The following is a 20164-nucleotide window of genomic DNA, read 5'->3' as shown; positions in this document are numbered from 1 at the left end:
TGAATTGCAATGCGCTTCAAATTCGCTAAACTGTCCATACGACGTTAACTTGCAGTTCGTATTAACTAAAGCGTATTTCTAATGCGAATTGGATAATTCGAATTAGCCAATTCGAAATTTGAATCAATTCGAATTAAAATAGAAGAGTTTGTGAACGTGATTAGCCAAACTTAGATAGTAATAGATTTTGTCAGTCTTGAAATTGTTTTGCTCTTATAATAATTTTATATAATTTTTTGTTTATATGTATTTAGTTGTAAAAGTCCAATGATGAATGGCCAGATAAATGGTGATATCCATCCTATAGAGGCACAGATCATATCAGGTAGGTGTCCATACAATCTGGCAGCATGGTAAGTGAAGACTACAAACACTGTATAAAACCATGTCCTCTGACTATTTTTTGGTTTATGGTGTAATGGCACTTCACTGTTGTATGGAATTTATTTTATGAAATTTGTCTTTGTTTTTATGAAACATGGAGGCTCATTTTACTGAGTACACACTATACAACACAGAAGTGACTATACACCAGAAACACATGTAAAAACAACTTTTTAGACAATGTGGTTTACACAGTCTGAAGCCAAATAATTTTAAAAGTAAGAATACAATATATAACTGGATTGCAGTGAATTAAAACGTAAAAACATGTGAATCTTTCGATGCCTTCCTCGCAAAAGATCATTGGAAAATTCACATTTGAGTATATAAGGACAAATATGAACCATTAGTATTATAGGGTCTATGGTTTTCAAAACATGATATATTACCAGTATTTTTGGCTTGGATGCTGCAATTGATAAAAAAGGTAAAGTGAAATGTAAGTGATAAAACAAGGTGACAAGACATGCTTAATTTGTAAGAAAAATTTAATGCCCTATTTCAGTAAGTGCAATTTCAGAAATTTAGTAAAAACATGTTCAGTTTGATGAATCCATGTAAAGTTTTGATATTTTAGTTTAAAGTAGTCTGACTGTCCGAGCTATCATAAGAGCACTTACATTTTTATCTCCATAGTTGTAGCTTTTTGATGATGATATTTGTTCCATTCCTTTCAAATAATATTCATTAGCTACCCTTTTAATGCTTAACGGGATAGTTTTAATCTAATAAAACAATGTTATTTTTTAATTAATTGAAAACTCATTAATATGTTATAATATTTGACGATCAATCTACAGGAATATTTCGAGCAACACCTCATTACATTCAGCCTCAGCGTAAGCTTACTACAACAAAATAACCCAGTGTTTTTAAAATGCCATTTTGCTCTGCTAGCAGTTTTATTTCTTTGCTGAGGGTGGCTTCAAGCTTTTCATCTTAAAACATTTAATATGAGTTTTTGAATGCATACAGTTTTGTTTCATGCTACAACATATTCTTTTTTATTTGATATTTGCACAGCTAAAGCACTTGTTTTCATAACATACATCTCATTTTAGTCCTTCTCTACAGTTTAAAGAGAAAAAATGGGATAAAAACAGTTGTATTTTAAGCATTGGCACTTTCCAGGGTGAAAAATAAAGTGGATGTCATAAAATTTTGGATAGCTGAATAAGCCATAAAAGTTAAAACTTCTTTACCAAATTTAATTCAGTATCAATTTTCTCCAAAGCTATTATAGGTATTGATATGACTATTGCTCAGGCAAAACATCTTGATTCAAATATGAATTAACCTGAGATATACCTCAGCTCTACCAGAGTCATTATTGTTTTCCCCAATTGGCATATTTGAAAACTGCTCTTGATAAAACTTTAACAGATTGACCATTTCCTTGGTTAAAACCTCTACAGTTTATGCTTTAATTCCACTATGGTTGTAAAGAAGTACTGAATTGAGTTCATATTTTCTGTACAAAAATATTTTGGTTTTGCTTAAAAATTATCATTCACATGTTGTGTACTCATTCACTGGACATATTAAACATGTAATTATTTAATACACTATCCACTTAGTTCATTTGTTATCAAATACATAAAGGTTTTATTTTTTTAAATTCCAAACAGTCCCTGATCTTTTTGTTGTATATATACTAGGTGGATTCTTTTTTAATGGAAGATGACTTTACCTTTAGCTACAGATTTGAGACGATTTGTAACACCCTTGCATGAAAAATCGAAAAACCATGTTAATATCTTTTTCTAAGTTGGATTCAATACATAATAATGGTATGATCTTTAACCTGTCAGTTTTGAATATTACAAGTCAATGGTTAATATCTGAACCTAATATTGATATAAAAAAGCTTACATGTACACATTGGTATTTATTAGGAGTAAGGCAATGTTTTCTTCGGATATGTCCATCTGAAGATTTTAAATCAGGGATCAGAGATGTATAGGTATAATCTGATAAGTGTTTTTATTTTTGTAAAACATATTGTTTTGGAGCATTTCAGAATTACATTTCCAATTCTGTGAGCAGATTTTTACTCCAACTTATTTCTATAAAGCTTGTAGTTGGTATTTCTGCTAGATATTCTCAGCCCTTATGAACATTTCTGTATATGGCCGCTTCAATCTGGAATCTCTGGTTCACAGTAGAATAAGCTATCACCCTGTGTTTGAAAGTAGGAAACTTAGATTGAGTGATGGTATTTGGGAACAGCTTTATGACCCATATTCATGGGTTGTTTGATCATTCACATTTTCAGAGTCATGTTATCATGTATGATATTGAAACTATTACAGAAACAAAGTTGCATTGATGTTGATATTTTTTCCCTACATATACATTATATTTTTGTTAGTCTGTGACAAAAATGAGGAAAGTGAGACATAGGTACTGCTGTTTGACAAAGGCAATGGTTCATAATAGTAGCAAACAATGGTTAGTGCTGTGATTACATGAGTTTTGAAGGAACTACTCATGATAGGTTAATCATATCTGGAACGGGGACCCAATTAATTGCCCCATTGAAACCCATTGAAAATCATAGTAAATAAATGGGGTCTTGTTCAATTAATAATTATGATAGCCACCTTGGGACTTCTGGTTCATGTTAGGCATTTGTTTGGAAGTGTCTTAGTACAATCTCAGTGCCTCATGACCGGCATTCTGTAGCAAAATTTTGTTTTTAACAACAGGGTAGGTTTGTCTCTTCCGGGAAGAATAAAGGCTAGAATTTAGGCAATTTACTCTATGTACTGACCCTTTTAAATCAATCAAAATGTTTACAGTAATTCCAACTATAAATCCTACCCTTTCAAATAAATCTACTTTCAGTTACAGAACTAGTGTAATGATAACACTACACTATTTTAAACAAAAGTAATATATATTTTTTTAAGCACTATATTCCTGGGTACGGGACTGGTTGCCGTAACTGGGATCCTATTCCATCTTGATTGATATTGAATTGGCATTAGTTTAATAAAGACTGTTAAGTAAGAGCATTCTGATCTTTCTTTAGTGAACAACTGAATTAAATAAAACCTTTTTTTGCAAGAATGTCCTCTTAAGGATCCATAAGTACTGATATTTTTGTATGAATGTCACCACTGTTAATTTTGATTAGGTAAAACAATAAAAAAAAAAACTTGATCTCTAAATCAACGTGAACAGTTGAATCTGATTTTTATTACATCTGTTCCATTGAAATTTAACCAAGAATTAAGTACTATGGTGCTAACCTGCCAAACTACATGGCCAGAGAACCAGTATTTTATTGTATACTTCTCATGCTGTAGTGAATGTGCAATGTTTCCATCTGATCAATATTTTAAGTTTTGTAAGTCTTGATTGAAGGAATGACTTTTGATTTACCAGTGGTGTTTGATATGTTGTTAATTTAGCAACTGAATTTATAAAGCCCAACTAGAGTAGACCTAAGACGGTACAGTCTATATCATACAGCCTTCGTTTTACCTGCAGAACAGATGAGACATTTCTCTGTGTCAATAATTTATGTCATGTTTGTTTGTCTGTTTTGGACTTTGTTCTAACCCTATAAAACTGAAATTTTTACTTTCTTTTCATGTTAAGAAAAGTGGTCTACATTTTGAAAACTGTTTTGCTTTTTTTTAACAAGCTGTTGTTTAATGTTCATCTAATTCAAACTTCAAAAGGGGAAAATATAAGTCAGTAATTTCTAAATGACAATGAATACTGTTGTGCTAAATATACACATGATAATGGTAATAAAATTGGTTTGTTTCTTTTATTTACAAGTACCTTTATTAAAGCATTTATTTTTGAATTTTCAAGGAAAGACAACTGCAGATGACTACAAACCCATATCTTACCATACAATCTCGACCACTACAAATAGTTCTTCATCTCGTCCCCCGTCATCGGTGAAAGTGAACCCTAGTCCCTATAGAGGTAAATACATGTTTGTGTGTAGGTATATATAAAAGTAGAATTTATCATAAAACATAACTTGATGTCTTAATTTTGAGTTGTGTATATAGTAGATATTTTTAGGGTAAACTGTAGTGCTAGTAGTAATATGCCAATTAGTATATTGTTATGTCATAAGGATAATTTCTAACTGAATGATATATATCTAATTGCAAAAATATTATATGGCATCTGAGATATAAATATAATAAGAGTACAATAGGCAGTATAACTAGAAAAATAAATGGATTCAGTGCCATTTCTTTAATTTTAATGTCAATTATTTATCAGTTTTATAGGTATTTATTTTTGTTAAAAAAGAAGAAAATTTAAAATATTTTCTGAAGAAGTTAATTTTTCAGGATTTATAGATATGTTATAGGAACTTTGATTGTCAGGGGAAAAAAAGGCAATATAAAGTTTTCTGCCAGCAGATAAGCACCTGACAATCAAGATAAAGAGGATGAATTTGGTGTTTTATTCTTGATTTGTGGTGTTTTTATCGACTGAAACACTCCTAATATTGTAATTAACCAAGCAAGAGAAATGAAAAATGTAGAAATCAGTAAAAAGGTATTGCAATTGTGGTAACTAGGTATTGATTGCAACATATTTGTCATATACTTTTTAGTTTTAGGAAATTACCAATCTTGTGGTAAGGGTCTCTGAATGACAGCTTGATTTGTTTCGTTCAATCCGATTAGATCATATTTCTTTTCTGAAGAGAATATCAGAATATTATCACCTATAAGCTTTACAGAGTGAAGGAATTTTGTTTTTCTGTAAGGTAAATTGCACTATTTAAAAGTTTTTTTACTTTTAATTGAAACAAATGCAGTTCTGTTTTCAATTCATGATTAGGAATACTTAATTTAAGAATGAAAAATTTGTTTTCTTATCTTTTCGGCATTACTCCAACATTTTCAGATGATTAAGTTCTTTTCGTATCTAATGATGTGTATAAGCACTTGCTTCATTTCAAATATATTTTGAAAAATTGAAACAAATAGATTTGTAAATTTCAGGATCTCATTCAGTACCTTCGAGTCCTCGCTTTCAGTCTAAACTTATTGTTCCAATTACCTCACCAAAACCATTACGACACAGGGGTAAATACATGCTTGTGTTTGGAATATTGAGCCCTCATTGCATTGTTGTTAAACTTTTAATTAAAATTCTTTATTGGTAGACTGTGTTTTAATAATGATCAATCTTTAACACTATAAAAATATTATTTTTCTAATTCTACAAAAAATGAAATGAAATATTTTTGATAAACTCCAGGCAACTTTGAGAATTATTTAGTTAATCCTAGATAAATATGATTAACAAGAAAAAGATTATTGGTCTTTTTTAAAACACAGCAAATATTTTTGTCTTTTGAATGCTGGAAATGAATGAATGGATCTGTTATTATTAATAGGGTATAATTAAATTTTCATTTATCAGAAGGTGGCATGTTTATAAGATTATTTCACTAATATCTGAATGACCTCTTTAATAACTTTATCATTCTGATGATCGGTTTCAAATTTTTATAAAGATATGATTTATGTATATTATGAAAAATTATGTTTTAGATATCTGGAGCTGAACACAAGCCCATTATGCAATCAAAATCTTTCTTTACTGTATTTTCCTTCATCGTTACAAATTTAATGTTTGAGAGAGACCATAGAAATAGAAAAAAGGAAAGCTTACTATCTGAAAAGAGAATAATTTCTATTCTTCCTGTCACTATTTTATCTGAACTGTAAATTAACTATCACAACCATACAAATTATGAAAGACAAACAAAATTAATGTCTATACTTCTAGTAGTAATGATTAAATAAACTGATGTAACTAATTGAGACAGTTATCTTTCTTTCAAAAGCTGTAAGAATCTTTCCCAATCTTTACTGCTTCACCTGCCAGACAGAGAACTTCCTTTTTGTTCCCTGTTTTTTGCACTTTGATTCTTATTCAGCTGTTTATAAAATGAAGAGTTGTGGCTCTTTTCACCAAAACATCAGAAGTGAAATTGATAGTAAGTTTTAATGAAATGATCGTGACTTGTAAATATTTTTTGTCTAAGATATTTTTATGAAAAGATTTGCGGATTCTCCTTTATTCAGATATATGAAGGAATTTTAAACCAATCATCAGAAGATTTCTTGTTTTATGAAATACTATTAAAATCATGATTTCAATGTTCAAAGTGTCTGACTTCTGAAGATGCAAATAGAATATTTTCATGTTTTTAAAGACGGCTTTAAGCAGTCACTCCCTACTTGGTTCTACATCTACATTCTACTTTCAATTTTTTTTTAAAAGGAACAATAAAGAAAAAATGTTTCATAATAAGAAGTAAGTCAGACACTTTAAGACTGTATGTATTTAAAAATGTATGTAAAAATATATATCTATAACAATAGAAAGTTGACATGATTGAACTGATTTTCCTTTCTCCATTAGCACTTGGATATTGTTACAATTAGTGCAACTTCAAATCTAAGCTTACATGGCATCACATTTGAATCAAAAGTTTAATCTAATGTACAAACTTAGTTATACAATTTAAATACTTTTATTCAGATGGAATTGATATTTGTTCAAGATGTTAAAGTCATTTTACTGATCAAATTTAGTTTTCCCAATTTCTGAAAAAAAATGAGTAGTTACAAAATTAAGCCAAAAAAGGTTCACCCTTATTGTTCAAGGCATGATAGAGATAGGAAAATTATCAGTTGGATCCTTGAATTCCATGGATATGTTGGTGATAGCATGGAAATACTCATGGCATGGAAATTGTGTTATGTACAGTTATACCTTCTGTCAAACTTTCTATTTTTCTGTATTTCATGTATAGTTTGTACCATTTTAGAAAGAAAGAGAAAATAAACAGTGAAAAATGCCTCTTACTGCATTTAAATGTTTTGTATGAAGTTAAGACTATATGTTAGTTTCTGTGTAGTTATTGTTACATTAATTATTATCGTTTGATTATAAGGTTATATACTTGACTGTTTATTTATTCCATTATTCAAACCAAACTAATTATCAATTGGTTCATAGTACAGGTATTGTAAGAAACTAATTATATTATAGAGCAAATAAATTACTGGTACATTTATACGAAAAAAATGTTTTTTTTTTTTTTACTGCAATTGAAACGTTGTAATTTGTATTACAATGCTAATGCTTTATATGTTGTCCACTTACATGAATTGTTCAGTAGTTTTCTCACAAATTTAGATGCAGCATGGGATCGGTCATCTCCATCGCCAAGCTTATGGTCAACTACATCATGCTATACTAGTGATTCGGCCAGGTCAACTCCACAAACCTCACCTGCCTGTAGACGTCGTCAGCCACCCTTGCCTTTGCCTAAACCCATTACAACTGGTGGCAGGTCTCGGCGACAAATATTTGAACACAGCTCCAGCCTAGGTTCTTCAGCTAGAAGCTTAGTATCACCCAATAGGAGCCTAGGTTCTCCCAGTAGAAGCATTTCACCAGCTACATCAGATCATTCTTCTAAAGGCATGCAAATGTTTTTACGGCAGATGGAAAAGTTATCTAGATATTCAGATGATGAAGGTAGCTGTCATGCTTTGCATGATCCTGTTTTGAAATGATTTTTGGAAAGAATTTGAAGCATGTGATTTTGCTTTTTTGAATTTGTGCATTTCAGTTGATTTTGACATTTGAACCATTGACCATTGATAGATTTTTAGTGCATTTTATTATAGACTTTTGCAGATTCACTTTCTTTTATTTTAGCTACAGTAAAAGTTTTGGATGAAGACTTTATTTTGATTTACACTTGTACATGTGTTTGTTGTAAAAATATTTCTATCAAAATGCATCTGACGTGGTAATGCTATTAGTTTTTTGTTAAATAACCTATCAGTATAACTCAAGATAAAAAAAAAAATCATTATGAATTTATTTTGATAAAATTGTAGCTTCTCATCACAATTTGAAATATATAGATTGCATAGATCTGAAATTGTTGACACTTTTCTCTGATGCATTTTGATAGAACAATTGAGATTTTTAAGTTGCTGATTTTCCATAAATTAGTAAAAGTTTCTTCCCTTGTCCAGTAGCAATTGTCCATTCTTAGTTGTTACTGTTTGATCTTAATTTTTGACAAGACACAATCAGAGCATCATAAATAAGTCATTTCCTGTGCCTGTAACTTAGCAGTATCCTTAAATGATGTTCTGATTAGAATGATAAGATATAAAGTGGCCTTGATAACCTCTTCTTATATTTTACTTAAAATTAAGTCTAAAATACATTTAAAAACTCCATCCCATAATTACATTGATTACTATCAGATCTTATCTTTTAAAGGAAATCCTTCTTCTTATCAAGTTTCTTGTTGGTCATTGTCTTGTAATACTTCAAAGAAACAGTCATAAATTTGAATAAGAATTCTATACAAGAAAGACTTTCTAATAGAAGTGTTGATAATTGTACGATCTTTGGCACTTCTTAGAACAATTTTCTCAACATTACAGGCTTGTGCTGAAATTCCAATTATATTTTTCATCTACAGAAATAGCTTAGTCTACTTAAAATTTCTAATTATAGATTTCTGTTCAAACATTAATTCTCTTAACTACTTTACAGTGTAGAGTATATTAATTTGCACACATTCTCTGCATCAGTCATTGTTTGAGTTGCCTCTGTTTCTTACGTTCTCATTAACTTTTTCGATCAGACAAAGGTGTGTCAGACAGTAGTACCTTGACAGCTCACTCCCTGCCACAGGAAGATCGTCAGCTACCCATCATGAAAGAAGAAGTCGCTGTGGAAGAACATATAATACCGATTAGTGTTAAACGGGAAAGGATGATTCCCTTGACAATTAAGACGTCGACACCGGATTTGAGAAATTTTCCTCAAGAGGAAACGAGATCTCTGGATTCTGGTATAACCAGTCGTGGATCTTCATGGCAGAGTGGTAGTTTTAAAGATGGAAATTTTAGTCCCGGTTCGTACTATACACTCCCAGTTAGAAAATCATCAAGTGAAAAAGTTACTGACAAACAAAATGATGATTTTGATTATAGTAAATGTACAACTTTGCCGACTATCAAACCTCTGAAAACACACAGGGGATACGAAAGTGAAATGAATTATGATGGAAGGGGAATAAATGATGTACGAGTCCAATCACAGAGAAAACCTATAGTTGTCCCTCAGGATGGATATAATACAGATGTGGATTATAGTGGGAGGGGGAGAGGCGACATGCGAGTCCGCTCACAGAGAAAACCTATCATTGTTCCACAGGATGGATATAATACTGATGTGGATTATAGTGGAAGGGGGAGAGGCGACATGCACATCCACTCTCAGAGAAAACCTATAGTTCTACAGGATGGATATAATACTGATTTGGACTATAATGGGAGAGGGAGAGGTGACATGCGAGTCCACTCTCACAGAAAACCTATAGGTGTTCCACAGGATGGATATTCTACGGATGTGGATTTTTGTGTCCGAAATAATCACCGAAATAATCAAGACTATTCACAAGGGAGACAATTTAATCAAAGAGACTTTATACATGACATGGATTTAGATTCAATCAAACTTCCACAAAAAGCTAAACTTTATGATCAGAGAGGATTCGTGAGTGAGGTTGATCTTTCGTCTTTGGATTCACAACCAGACTTCAATAGATTCAGACAATGGCCAGCACAGCCACAAACACAGCCACAAGCACAGCCACAATATAATCCCCCTCAACCAGTGGACTCAAACTTACCAAGGAGACACTCAGAAACTGTACAGTCTCCTAAATATGTGACACCTTCACGACAGGAGAAACCGAATTACACAAAATGGACTCCTAAATCTTCACCGTCCGTTGTTCGAAGACAAGGATCTCTGGACTCATCTTCTTCCTCTCCAAACAGAGGAAGATATATTCCAATTAAAGTGATGCACGAAGAAAGTCCACAACAACCAGATGTTGACACCAGAGGTATTGTATATGTCAGAGTTTGAGCACGTCCCCCACAATAACAGCATGAGAATGATGAAAACCTGGATTGCAATACAGATATGGAGTGTTCATTTTTTGAACTGATCAATATTTTAAGCATGGGTGAAATATTTCATATAGAATATAATGTCATAGTTTCAGCAGTATCTTAAGATATGTAGTATTAACAAATTAGTTTAAGTATCCCTTGTAGTATTATAGCTGTTCAAATAATGTTTAGTATTTTTTTGCATGTAACTTAGTATACTTCTTAAAGTTTATGAGTGACCCAAATTTATTTTTTGTGTTTTCCCCAGTAGTTCATTAAAGCATGTAAATTCCTTCTTATTTTGTGTAGAAATCCTTATTTTCTTTTTGTTTTGAATGTTCATCTATCTTGTCCCTTAGAAAAATATATTGTGATGAAAATCGGGCACTATTTAGTTTTTAAAACTTAATTTTTAACTGTATTAAGACGTGACTTGTGCTTTTGTATCCAAACATATTGTTTGTATCTATAGTCTTTTATTAGTATCCTGGATCATTTTAAACACCGATATACCAAGATATAGCTTTTATATTTTGTATTATAGAGTATTAATATGTGATTGGTAATGCTATTTATATATTATTTAGATGTGAGAGCAATTATATATTTAGAAATGAGGGTAGGGTTAATAGTCAGATAAACACACATGGATGTGCACTAGAGCTTTTAATATAATTATCCATTGGTAATTGGTGTGAAATTGGTGGCTTGTGTCAGATTAATGAATCAGTGAATGGTTTGCACATACTTGTCCAAATTATAGCACAATTCTTATTATAATTGGATAATCTCCCTTTCAATACAAAATTTGGTGATTCAGAGTAAAAAGCTTCTAAAATTCTTAACAGAATTTTTTATTGCTGGACATCAAATGAAAATTTCTGGGTGGTACACATACTGCAAAAGGAATTAGTATATCATGTTTCTAATTTTCCCTTGTGTGTTGAAGACAGTGAATCAAAATGAAAAGTCATTATTAAAGTTCAGATATCTGTCAGTGGACATTAAACAACCATCAAACACTCAGTCCATTTACATCTACCTAAAACACCCTTTTTGATTTGTTACGGTTATTGTTCTTGGCAGCTTCCTAGGAAAACAATTGTAAAGGTTAAAAGCAATCCTGTATTTATGACAAGTGATTTTACTTGTTATTTACATGTAAAACACCTCTACGATTCATAAACCACACATTGTTTTCAAGTATAAGTGTTGACAAAATGAAGCACATAGCTATACCAGATCTACAGCATGTGCATGCATGCTGACTACGTCAATATGATTATAATTAATTGTGTATTCCTCTTTAATGGTCATTAGCTTTGTAGTAAATTACCTGAAAATCATTTCACATACCTTTGTAATGAATCATAATCTAGCAGAAAGTATACACAGACATTTGGTAGGAATATATCATGAAACAGACCCTTGAAGTGTAATGAGGTAAAAGCCTCTGTTCAAGTTATTAGATCTATTACAAAAGATTTTTTTGGAGATATAATTGAAGATGAATAAAATGAAATTTGGGGTATACATCAATGAAATGGTAATCACACAACACTAAAGACCAAAAGACATCTTCTTCAATAAAACAAATGTCTATGCAATATATCAAGTCTAAATCAGCTACTAGTCATAGAATAGTTGTAGATATAGGAAGATGTGGTATGAGTGCCAATGAGACAACTCTCCATCCAAGTCACAATTTATAAAAAGTTAACCATTATGTGTCAAAGTACGGTCTTCAATGCAGAGCCTTGGCTCACACTGAACAGCATGCTATTAGAATGTATGTTTGGTTTATTAGGGACCTTTTACACCTCACCTTTATGGGTTACTGTCAATTGTTAATGACTGTTACAACTTGATGTATATTTACTCAGTTGTCTTATTTGCTATCAAACCGCATCTCTTTATTCATATTAGTTGTTTCAAGGAAAAACAACAAAGAAAGAGTATTTTATTTGATATCTAAGTACCTTTCATTAATTAATATAATGATGTGAATTTTGATAAACCTAAACCATTAGAATACATGTAACTATACTTTATTTTACCGGGATCTGAAATCATCATTACCAGATGAATCAGTCATTCTGACGTAAATCCTATCTGATTTTATTCATGGGTCCATATTAGCAAATAACTAATCTATGAAAAAGATACATAAGACAGTAAGAGGTTAAAGAAAATGACCCCTAGATACATTTAAACAGCATTTATCTTATCTTCCCAGAGACAAATTCCAGCAACAATACACAGATGATAGCAAAATTAACATTGTTAAGATAAAAGTCCCTTGGTAGTATAAAAGTTGTATAGTTTTTACATACTTACATTGAGAAAGTACTTGATTTTTCTGTGAAATGAAATGAAGAAGTTTTGGAGTGAGTAGTTTCAAAATTTGGCTCGTTTTTGTGTTTTTTAAATCTTACACTTTCAGTTACTTTATTTCAGTGTATCGGATAGAATTAAGTTAGTGTTGATCATAAATACACTAAGACCATTTTGTGAAAAAATATATATGGATTGAAAAATTGACAAAATTATAAACAAGGGAGATAACTCGTGATTTTTTCAATACAAGGGAGATAAATAGATGTACAACATGTTACAAAAAGACCACCTGGTAAATTGTAATGACCCAGGGAAGTTAGATAAGGTGGCAACAGATGCATGCATATGTTGCAGTTACGAGAAAAAGGGGATAATATCAATCTTTTAAAAGATTTATCGATTTCTAAGCTAATCAGAGCATGTTTTATGTTGGATAAATTTCCAAAATCAAAGGTTGTGTTATCTTTATTTAATTACCCAAAATAGAAACCAAAATGTTTTTTATGTAAACTGACTTCTGCTTATCCAGTTGAACTGTTGTGTCTTATTAACTATGTTTATGTAAGAGGAACGTTAAAATTGCAAAATACTAAAGTGATTTTTTTTCTTGAATTTCATGGTTAATAGTTGGCCAAAAGAATGAAGAGGAAAGACCTAATCATGGTAAGTTAAAGAAAATACATACTTTAAGAAAATTGCATACTTTTTAAATACTCTGTTAAAAAACAGTAGATATTTTGTATTAAAATCTTAGAAATTGAAAGATATGAAAACAGATACATTTATGAGAAATTGTGTTGCATATATGATGTCAGCTCAATGTTGACAAATGACATCTTAATAAAGGGTGATTTGAAAATTTTCCTTGAATTTTTAGCTTTCACTTGACTCTAAAGTTTGCAATGAAATCTTTTATGGTCAAAAACTTTGTAAAAACAGATTGCAACACTTCTCAGAATTCTCTTTATTAAACTAAAACATTTTTATGTGTTGTTGGTTGGCTTTATATATTGGAAACGATAGAATAAAGTGTATAAAATCAGAACACAAGATTTTTTCATACACTTGATAAAATCCATATCAAAGGAATAGTGCTATGATTGATGTTCTTCATCTCAAAGTTAGAATGAGATTTGAATATATAGCAAAAGCTCCTAACTTACTAATAAGACAGATGGTCTTATGTGTCAATTTATAAAGAATTCTCAATGTTATGAATTATATTCATGCTTTTTAAATACAGAAAATTGTTTAAATCAAATTAATTTATTTATTTACCAATTATTCATATGTTGTGGAAATTTTTACCAATTTGTTCACTGTATTGTATCAGAAACTTAAAAACAAAATGTACATACTCAAATAACAGCCGAGTAATAATAGCAAAAAATGCACATAGGAGAAACAAAAAGCTCTGGAAGATTGATGTAAATATCATTACCTAGTACACCTTTGAATTTAATTTCTTTACACTTTTATTTTATGATTTTGGTGCATTTTTTTCAATCACTTAGCATGTAGAGGCTGGGTGATAATTATTCTGTAAGAACAAAGGCACATTAGAATATGCACTAAATCATCCTGTTCATCCCTCTGTCTTGGTGCAGACATTCTAAGAATGTATAGCTAGGGGTGTTGAAGCATTTAGTATTGCAACCTTCATCAATCAATATATGCATATTGATATTGGTAATATCTTTTCACCATGCTCATGCACTCAAAAATCTTTAACAAGTATTCAGGTTTCCTTGGAACTTTTGATGATTTGTGGATGTACATATTTCTGTTAGGCACTTTATTGAATGATGAAAACTGCTATATGGTCAGAGACCACAATTATTTTGTAGTGCATTTCTTTTAGAACATAAATGAAAATAAAAAAAATCCCACCTGCTCTTTCTCAAAGAAACTTTTACAGTGTGTACTACTTTTGGGACAAATTATATCAAAATTATAGAAAACTTCATCGGCTCTAACTCAAAATATGGACAATTTTATGTTTAGGGCGTCTTGAAATCTTTTGACAGCTTCCGAAGTGCTAATTTTAAACCTTCTTCAGCTGGACCAAATCACTACTTTCCTTTAAATTTCTGAACCCAAATTTTTTAACAGTGTAATTTCAACCCCCTACTTGCAATTTGAGGCATTAAATATGGAGAAATAAATTTGGAAAGGGTAAAAAAATTAATGGCAAGTAACCCACTGTCAACACTAGGGACTATATTTGTGAACAACGAAAATCAAGGGACAACAATTGTGGTCTCTGACCTAATATGAAGGCCATGTTTTGACTTGAAGATGTATTTTCTGGTCAGATGGTCCATTGTGAATAGTTGCCTTACTGGTATTCATTATATGTATTGCTAATTCCAATTCTTCTGTCCTAAGTGCTTAATAAAATAGAGAATGGAACTGGGGAATGTGTCAAAGAGACAACAACCCGACCATAGAGCTTTGGATTGTATAAAGCTGGGGCGTAGCTCCATATACGCTGTCACGCCATGGCGTGCACATAGTGGGGTCTAAAAAAATTATTTACGCCGGAAAATAAAATAAAAATACAAACGAGTAATAACGAAATATAAAATTTAACTTAACCAAGCAAATAAGAAAACGATACAGTATAACTATTTTAATAACGTCACAATTATATTTCAATATGTAAAATCAACTCTGACCGAAATCGTTTTTAATTTATTTGCGTGAATTTTCCGGTACTCAACGTAAAAAGCATAAAAAGCAACATAAACATGAGCAGTTCAAAGCGTGACAAGCCTAAATGGCAAACTTTAGACGATTTTTTCACTAAAAATCCTACTAACAGTACCAATAGTGATAGTCATGCAGAAACACAACCAGCAACAAATCAGGACAATATAGACTCTGAAACGTCACAAATTGACAATGTCAGAACTTAGCTTTAGCGCCACATCAGTGTCAATGTCAAAGATAGTACAAAAAAATCTGGGACCATCTTATCCAGATATTTCTTTGTTGAAAGATTCGACATCCTTAGGAAAAGATGTAAAATTACAACTTTTGACCGACAAATGGAAAGATGTCCACACCTTCAAATTTCCGACAAGGTATATTAACTCTATTTCAATAAAAAAAATATATAATGCGCTTCGTGGAACTAACAGGGCTGCAGGGGTTGTAAACCCACGTCTTTGTTTGGATATAAGGGTTGTAAATTTCGTACATAATTTTGGCAAAACATAACCAATTGACTTTTGTTCCATTTTTATCTCGCAACATTGGATCCGACCCTGAACAATTTAATGAATTACAGTAACCTTTATACAAGTTTGACTGTCCCTTTGGTATCTTTCGCCCCTCTTTTATACGTAAATTACGATAAGGGTAATCATGGTAATCTGAATTCCCTCTTTAAATTATTGTGATATTTTGAAAGGCTACTTCATATTGTTCTGTTTTGAAACCTTCCTGTCGAAATAAGGCGTCAACGCATTCAAGACTTCAAGAGAGAGGTTGAACGCTGGCGAGCTCGCTGTCGAATCCTACCTAGTGATAAAGTGCCGACAACACTGTGTCAAACGCTTGATATCGTTAATCCCGCATTGTATCCGTCTATTGATACAATTAATACTGTGTGTTCTTACAATGTCCGTTGCTAGTGCTACAGCTGAAAGGTTTGAAAACGTACATCCGTTCCACAATGAGAAATGACAGATTGTCAGCTTTGGGTTTAATGCACATCCACCGTGATTTTCAGGTAAACTTAGACAAGGCCATGAACGTTTTTGTTGCAGCTAAAAAACAAAGGGCAGATTTTTGATGTTTCTCAATAAAAAATTATTAAATACAGTCTTAATAATTTGCTATTCAAACCAATTTTAGGCCTTCAGAACGCACCATTTTGCGTCTAGCCAAAAAAAACCTGGGGGGGGGGGGGCAATCCCCCCCCCCCCACACTGGTTGGCGTGCACTTCAAAAGGACCCAGCTACGCCCCAGTAAAGTAAGCTAAAGGTATCAATGGTAAACAATAGACTGATAATTTAAAATTGAAGCTAGAAAAATCACAGCTCTGGTTAAATAAAAAGAAACATATAAAAACAACCACTTATCTAAAAGATTGAACAAGTAAAAAATAACAATGATCGTGTGCTCCAGAAAGGTATACACATTTCCAGTTCCACACTGAACACCTGTTTGAGATATATTCTCAATGTTAATATTGTACCAGGGTTTTGTTTATCCCCCCTCAGAACTTAACCCTTATTGCAACTCTTTTATCTGTTATAAAACCTGCAACTTTTCATCTTTTGTGAGAGTTCAGTCACTTTAGTTTCCTATTCTCATTTTTTGGCATTTAGTGATTATTAAAGGGATAGTAGCTACGATTTTGACAAAATTATGAACAAGTTTTAAAGCTGCTAAAATCAAAGATATGTACTAAATATAAGCAATACGATCGCTAAAATGTTTTCATAAACTACAGAAGTGTTAATAATTGATAATTCATATCGTGTTGTGTGCCGCACTATTCATCTCATTAATTATGCATCGGGTTTACTTCCCGAACTTTGCCGACATAGCGAGTGAGCTAACCAAGATATATATAGATACGAACACGTGCTTTTTGTTTTCTTACATATTTGATAATTACTCTTTATTAAACGTACATATTTGACGCCATTTATCAAATTATGTAAATAAAAAATAAAACAAATACCGGCATATTATTCCAACCCAAGATTCTCCAACAATGGCGATATTATACACTTGTTATTACTGACCAAACATTGCCGATAATGTATACACGTGTTTGTGTGTTAAATCGGGGCCTCCATGAAGGATGCACTTGAAGAATAATACTTAAGTTTAGGAAGTTGATTTCTTATTTCTTCTAAGGTGGGAGATTACTGCCCATAAATTTATAAACATATTTTTGACAATTATGAACACGTTGAGATTTTTTTTCATGTGATCTGGAAAATTTAAGAACTGTAAACATTACGCAAACCGTAGGCTACTTTTGTTTGACTTTGCCTGCGTCGCAGGTGTTTCGAGTGATTTTAATGACCGATCTCATCGACGTTTTTGTCATGATTTTAATTTAAAATAATTAGTCTGCACCTCTTTGTTGTTTCTTTTCTCGCTGAAACTGCAAATTTGCATACCATTTCCGCGATAACATTCCCCTGTTCGACCATTTTCCCTTCGAGGCACAATATGCGATTGCGCATTGGGAACTGACGAGTAAAGGTCATATGAATAAGGGTTGGGCTTAACATCGAATTATTATCTATAGATAATAAATAAATGTAGGTGTTAAACGTTAAAAAACTTCTAAATGCTTAATGGAACGTAACCAGTAATTGTTTTAATCATAATTATTTTACTTTTTGTACAAAATCCGGCATATAGATTAAAAAAGTAATTTTAACGAAAATCGTAGCTACTATCCGTTTAACAGTGAAGCCAATCTCAGAAGATGTTGAATGTTCAGATTCAGGTACATTGTATAACTGACCTTAACTCCAATGTAACCCTGATATAATTAAACATACAGACAGGTGCTTGTATATAGACAAGATTTTAATTAAAATTGGTAGATGTCAGAGACATATGGCTGATAAACAGAAGCTTATATACAAGTGTACTCTTACTTTCTCTTCCAAGAATAGCAAACAAATGATTTTAATGAATGAGTATCAGATATAACTTGGCTATGATGTAAGTTTTTTGCTGCAGTTCATTTCTTATGTAATCTTAGTAGATATTCTTTACTATAGATAGACAGTACTTATGCATTTAGATGTGTAATTTGTTTGGGGATGCCAAAAAGCAAAAGTACAAAAAAGTGTTTTGTTATTTTCTGTGGCACGTTCTGTATAATGTTAAAGATGACTTGCAATGTCGATTGTATACTCATAAATGTAATACCCATCTATGCTATACTTAATCCTTTTAAAGCTTAAAAATGTAAAATAAAATGCAAGTTATTAAATATGAATGAAGTATTTATTATACTTTTTATTTGTAGAAGTGCCACCAGCTATGAATGGAACCCACATATCAACAGAATATAGTCCCACTACAAGTAAGTATGGTACATATTTCTCTCTTTGGTAATCATACCACATATCAACAGAATATAGTCCCACTACAAGTAAGTATGGTACATATTTCTCTCTTTGGTAATCATACCACATATCAACAGAATATAGTCCCACTACAAGTAAGTATGGTACATATTTCTCTCTTTGGTAATCATACCACATATCAACAGAATATAGTCCCACTACAAGTAAGTATGGTACATATTTCTCTCTTTGGTAATCATACCACATATCAACAGAATATAGTCCCACTACAAGTAAGTAGGGTACATATTTCTCTCTTTGGTAATCATACCACATATCAACAGAATATAGTCCCACTACAAGTAAGTATGGTACATATTTCTCTCTTTGGTAATCATACCACATATCAACAGAATATAGTCCCACTACAAGTAAGTATGGTACATATTTCTCTCTTTGGTAATCATACCACATATCAACAGAATATAGTCCCACTACAAGTAAGTAGGGTACATATTTCTCTCTTTGGTAATCATACCACATATCAACAGAATATAGTCCCACTACAAGTAAGTATGGTACATATTTCTCTCTTTGGTAATCATACCACATATCAACAGAATAAGTAAGTAGGGTACATATTTCTCTCTTTGGTAATCATACCACATATCAACAGAATATAGTCCCACTACAAGTAAGTATGGTACATATTTCTCTCTTTGGTAATCATACCACATATCAACAGAATATAGTCCCACTACAAGTAAGTATGGTACATATTTCTCTCTTTGGTAATCATACCACATATCAACAGAATAAGTAAGTAGGGTACATATTTCTCTCTTTGGTAATCATACCACATATCAACAGAATATAGTCCCACTACAAGTAAGTATGGTACATATTTCTCTCTTTGGTAATCATACCACATATCAACAGAATATAGTCCCACTACAAGTAAGTATGGTACATATTTCTCTCTTTGGTAATCATACCACATATCAACAGAATATAGTCCCACTACAAGTAAGTAGGGTACATATTTCTCTCTAGTCCCACTACAAGTAAGTATGGTACATATTTCTCTCTTTGGTAATTATACCACATACCCCTATTTTATATTTACACATGGCATGGAAAAATATTTCCATTGCTTTTTTCTCCACATTAACAAAATAAATTACTGGACATGATGATAAATGCAATGAATAATTATTTTTTTATAGTCATTTGAAGCCTATTAACCTGAATTTCTCCATTGAAGCCATAAATGTAATAAAATATAAATGAAGTTTTTTATTGGTCAGATAAAAACCCAACTTTGTTTGAGATAGTCTTTTGGAAAATGATAACAAAGTGAAGTAAATGTAAATAGCGGAAAAAGTCAATGATTT

The 20164-nt window shown here is 31.7% G+C and overlaps 1 protein-coding gene across 50 annotated transcripts in view; it reads left to right on the top strand.

Moving 5' to 3' along the window:
• The window catches only part of LOC139489696 (sorbin and SH3 domain-containing protein 1-like), a 121609-nt gene that overhangs the window by 23033 nt on the left and 78412 nt on the right, over positions 1-20164 (top strand). For 43 of the 50 annotated variants that reach the window (XM_071276402.1, XM_071276391.1, XM_071276398.1 and 40 more), the window contains exons 3-10: positions 255-325; positions 1185-1223; positions 4213-4329; positions 5373-5456; positions 7585-7929; positions 9062-10333; positions 13347-13382; positions 18731-18787. In XM_071276402.1, the coding sequence (XP_071132503.1) occupies positions 255-325; positions 1185-1223; positions 4213-4329; positions 5373-5456; positions 7585-7929; positions 9062-10333; positions 13347-13382; positions 18731-18787 (2021 nt within the window). The remainder of the gene's footprint in view (positions 1-254; positions 326-1184; positions 1224-4212; positions 4330-5372; positions 5457-7584; positions 7930-9061; positions 10334-13346; positions 13383-18730; positions 18788-20164) is intronic. The other 7 variants (XM_071276408.1, XM_071276411.1, XM_071276406.1 and 4 more) reach the window with 3 other exon arrangements.

Source organism: Mytilus edulis, chromosome 9, assembly GCF_963676685.1.
Source record: "Mytilus edulis chromosome 9, xbMytEdul2.2, whole genome shotgun sequence".
Classification (NCBI taxonomy): Eukaryota; Metazoa; Mollusca; class Bivalvia; order Mytilida; family Mytilidae; genus Mytilus; species Mytilus edulis.
This window is presented reverse-complemented; position numbering and strand designations above follow the sequence as displayed.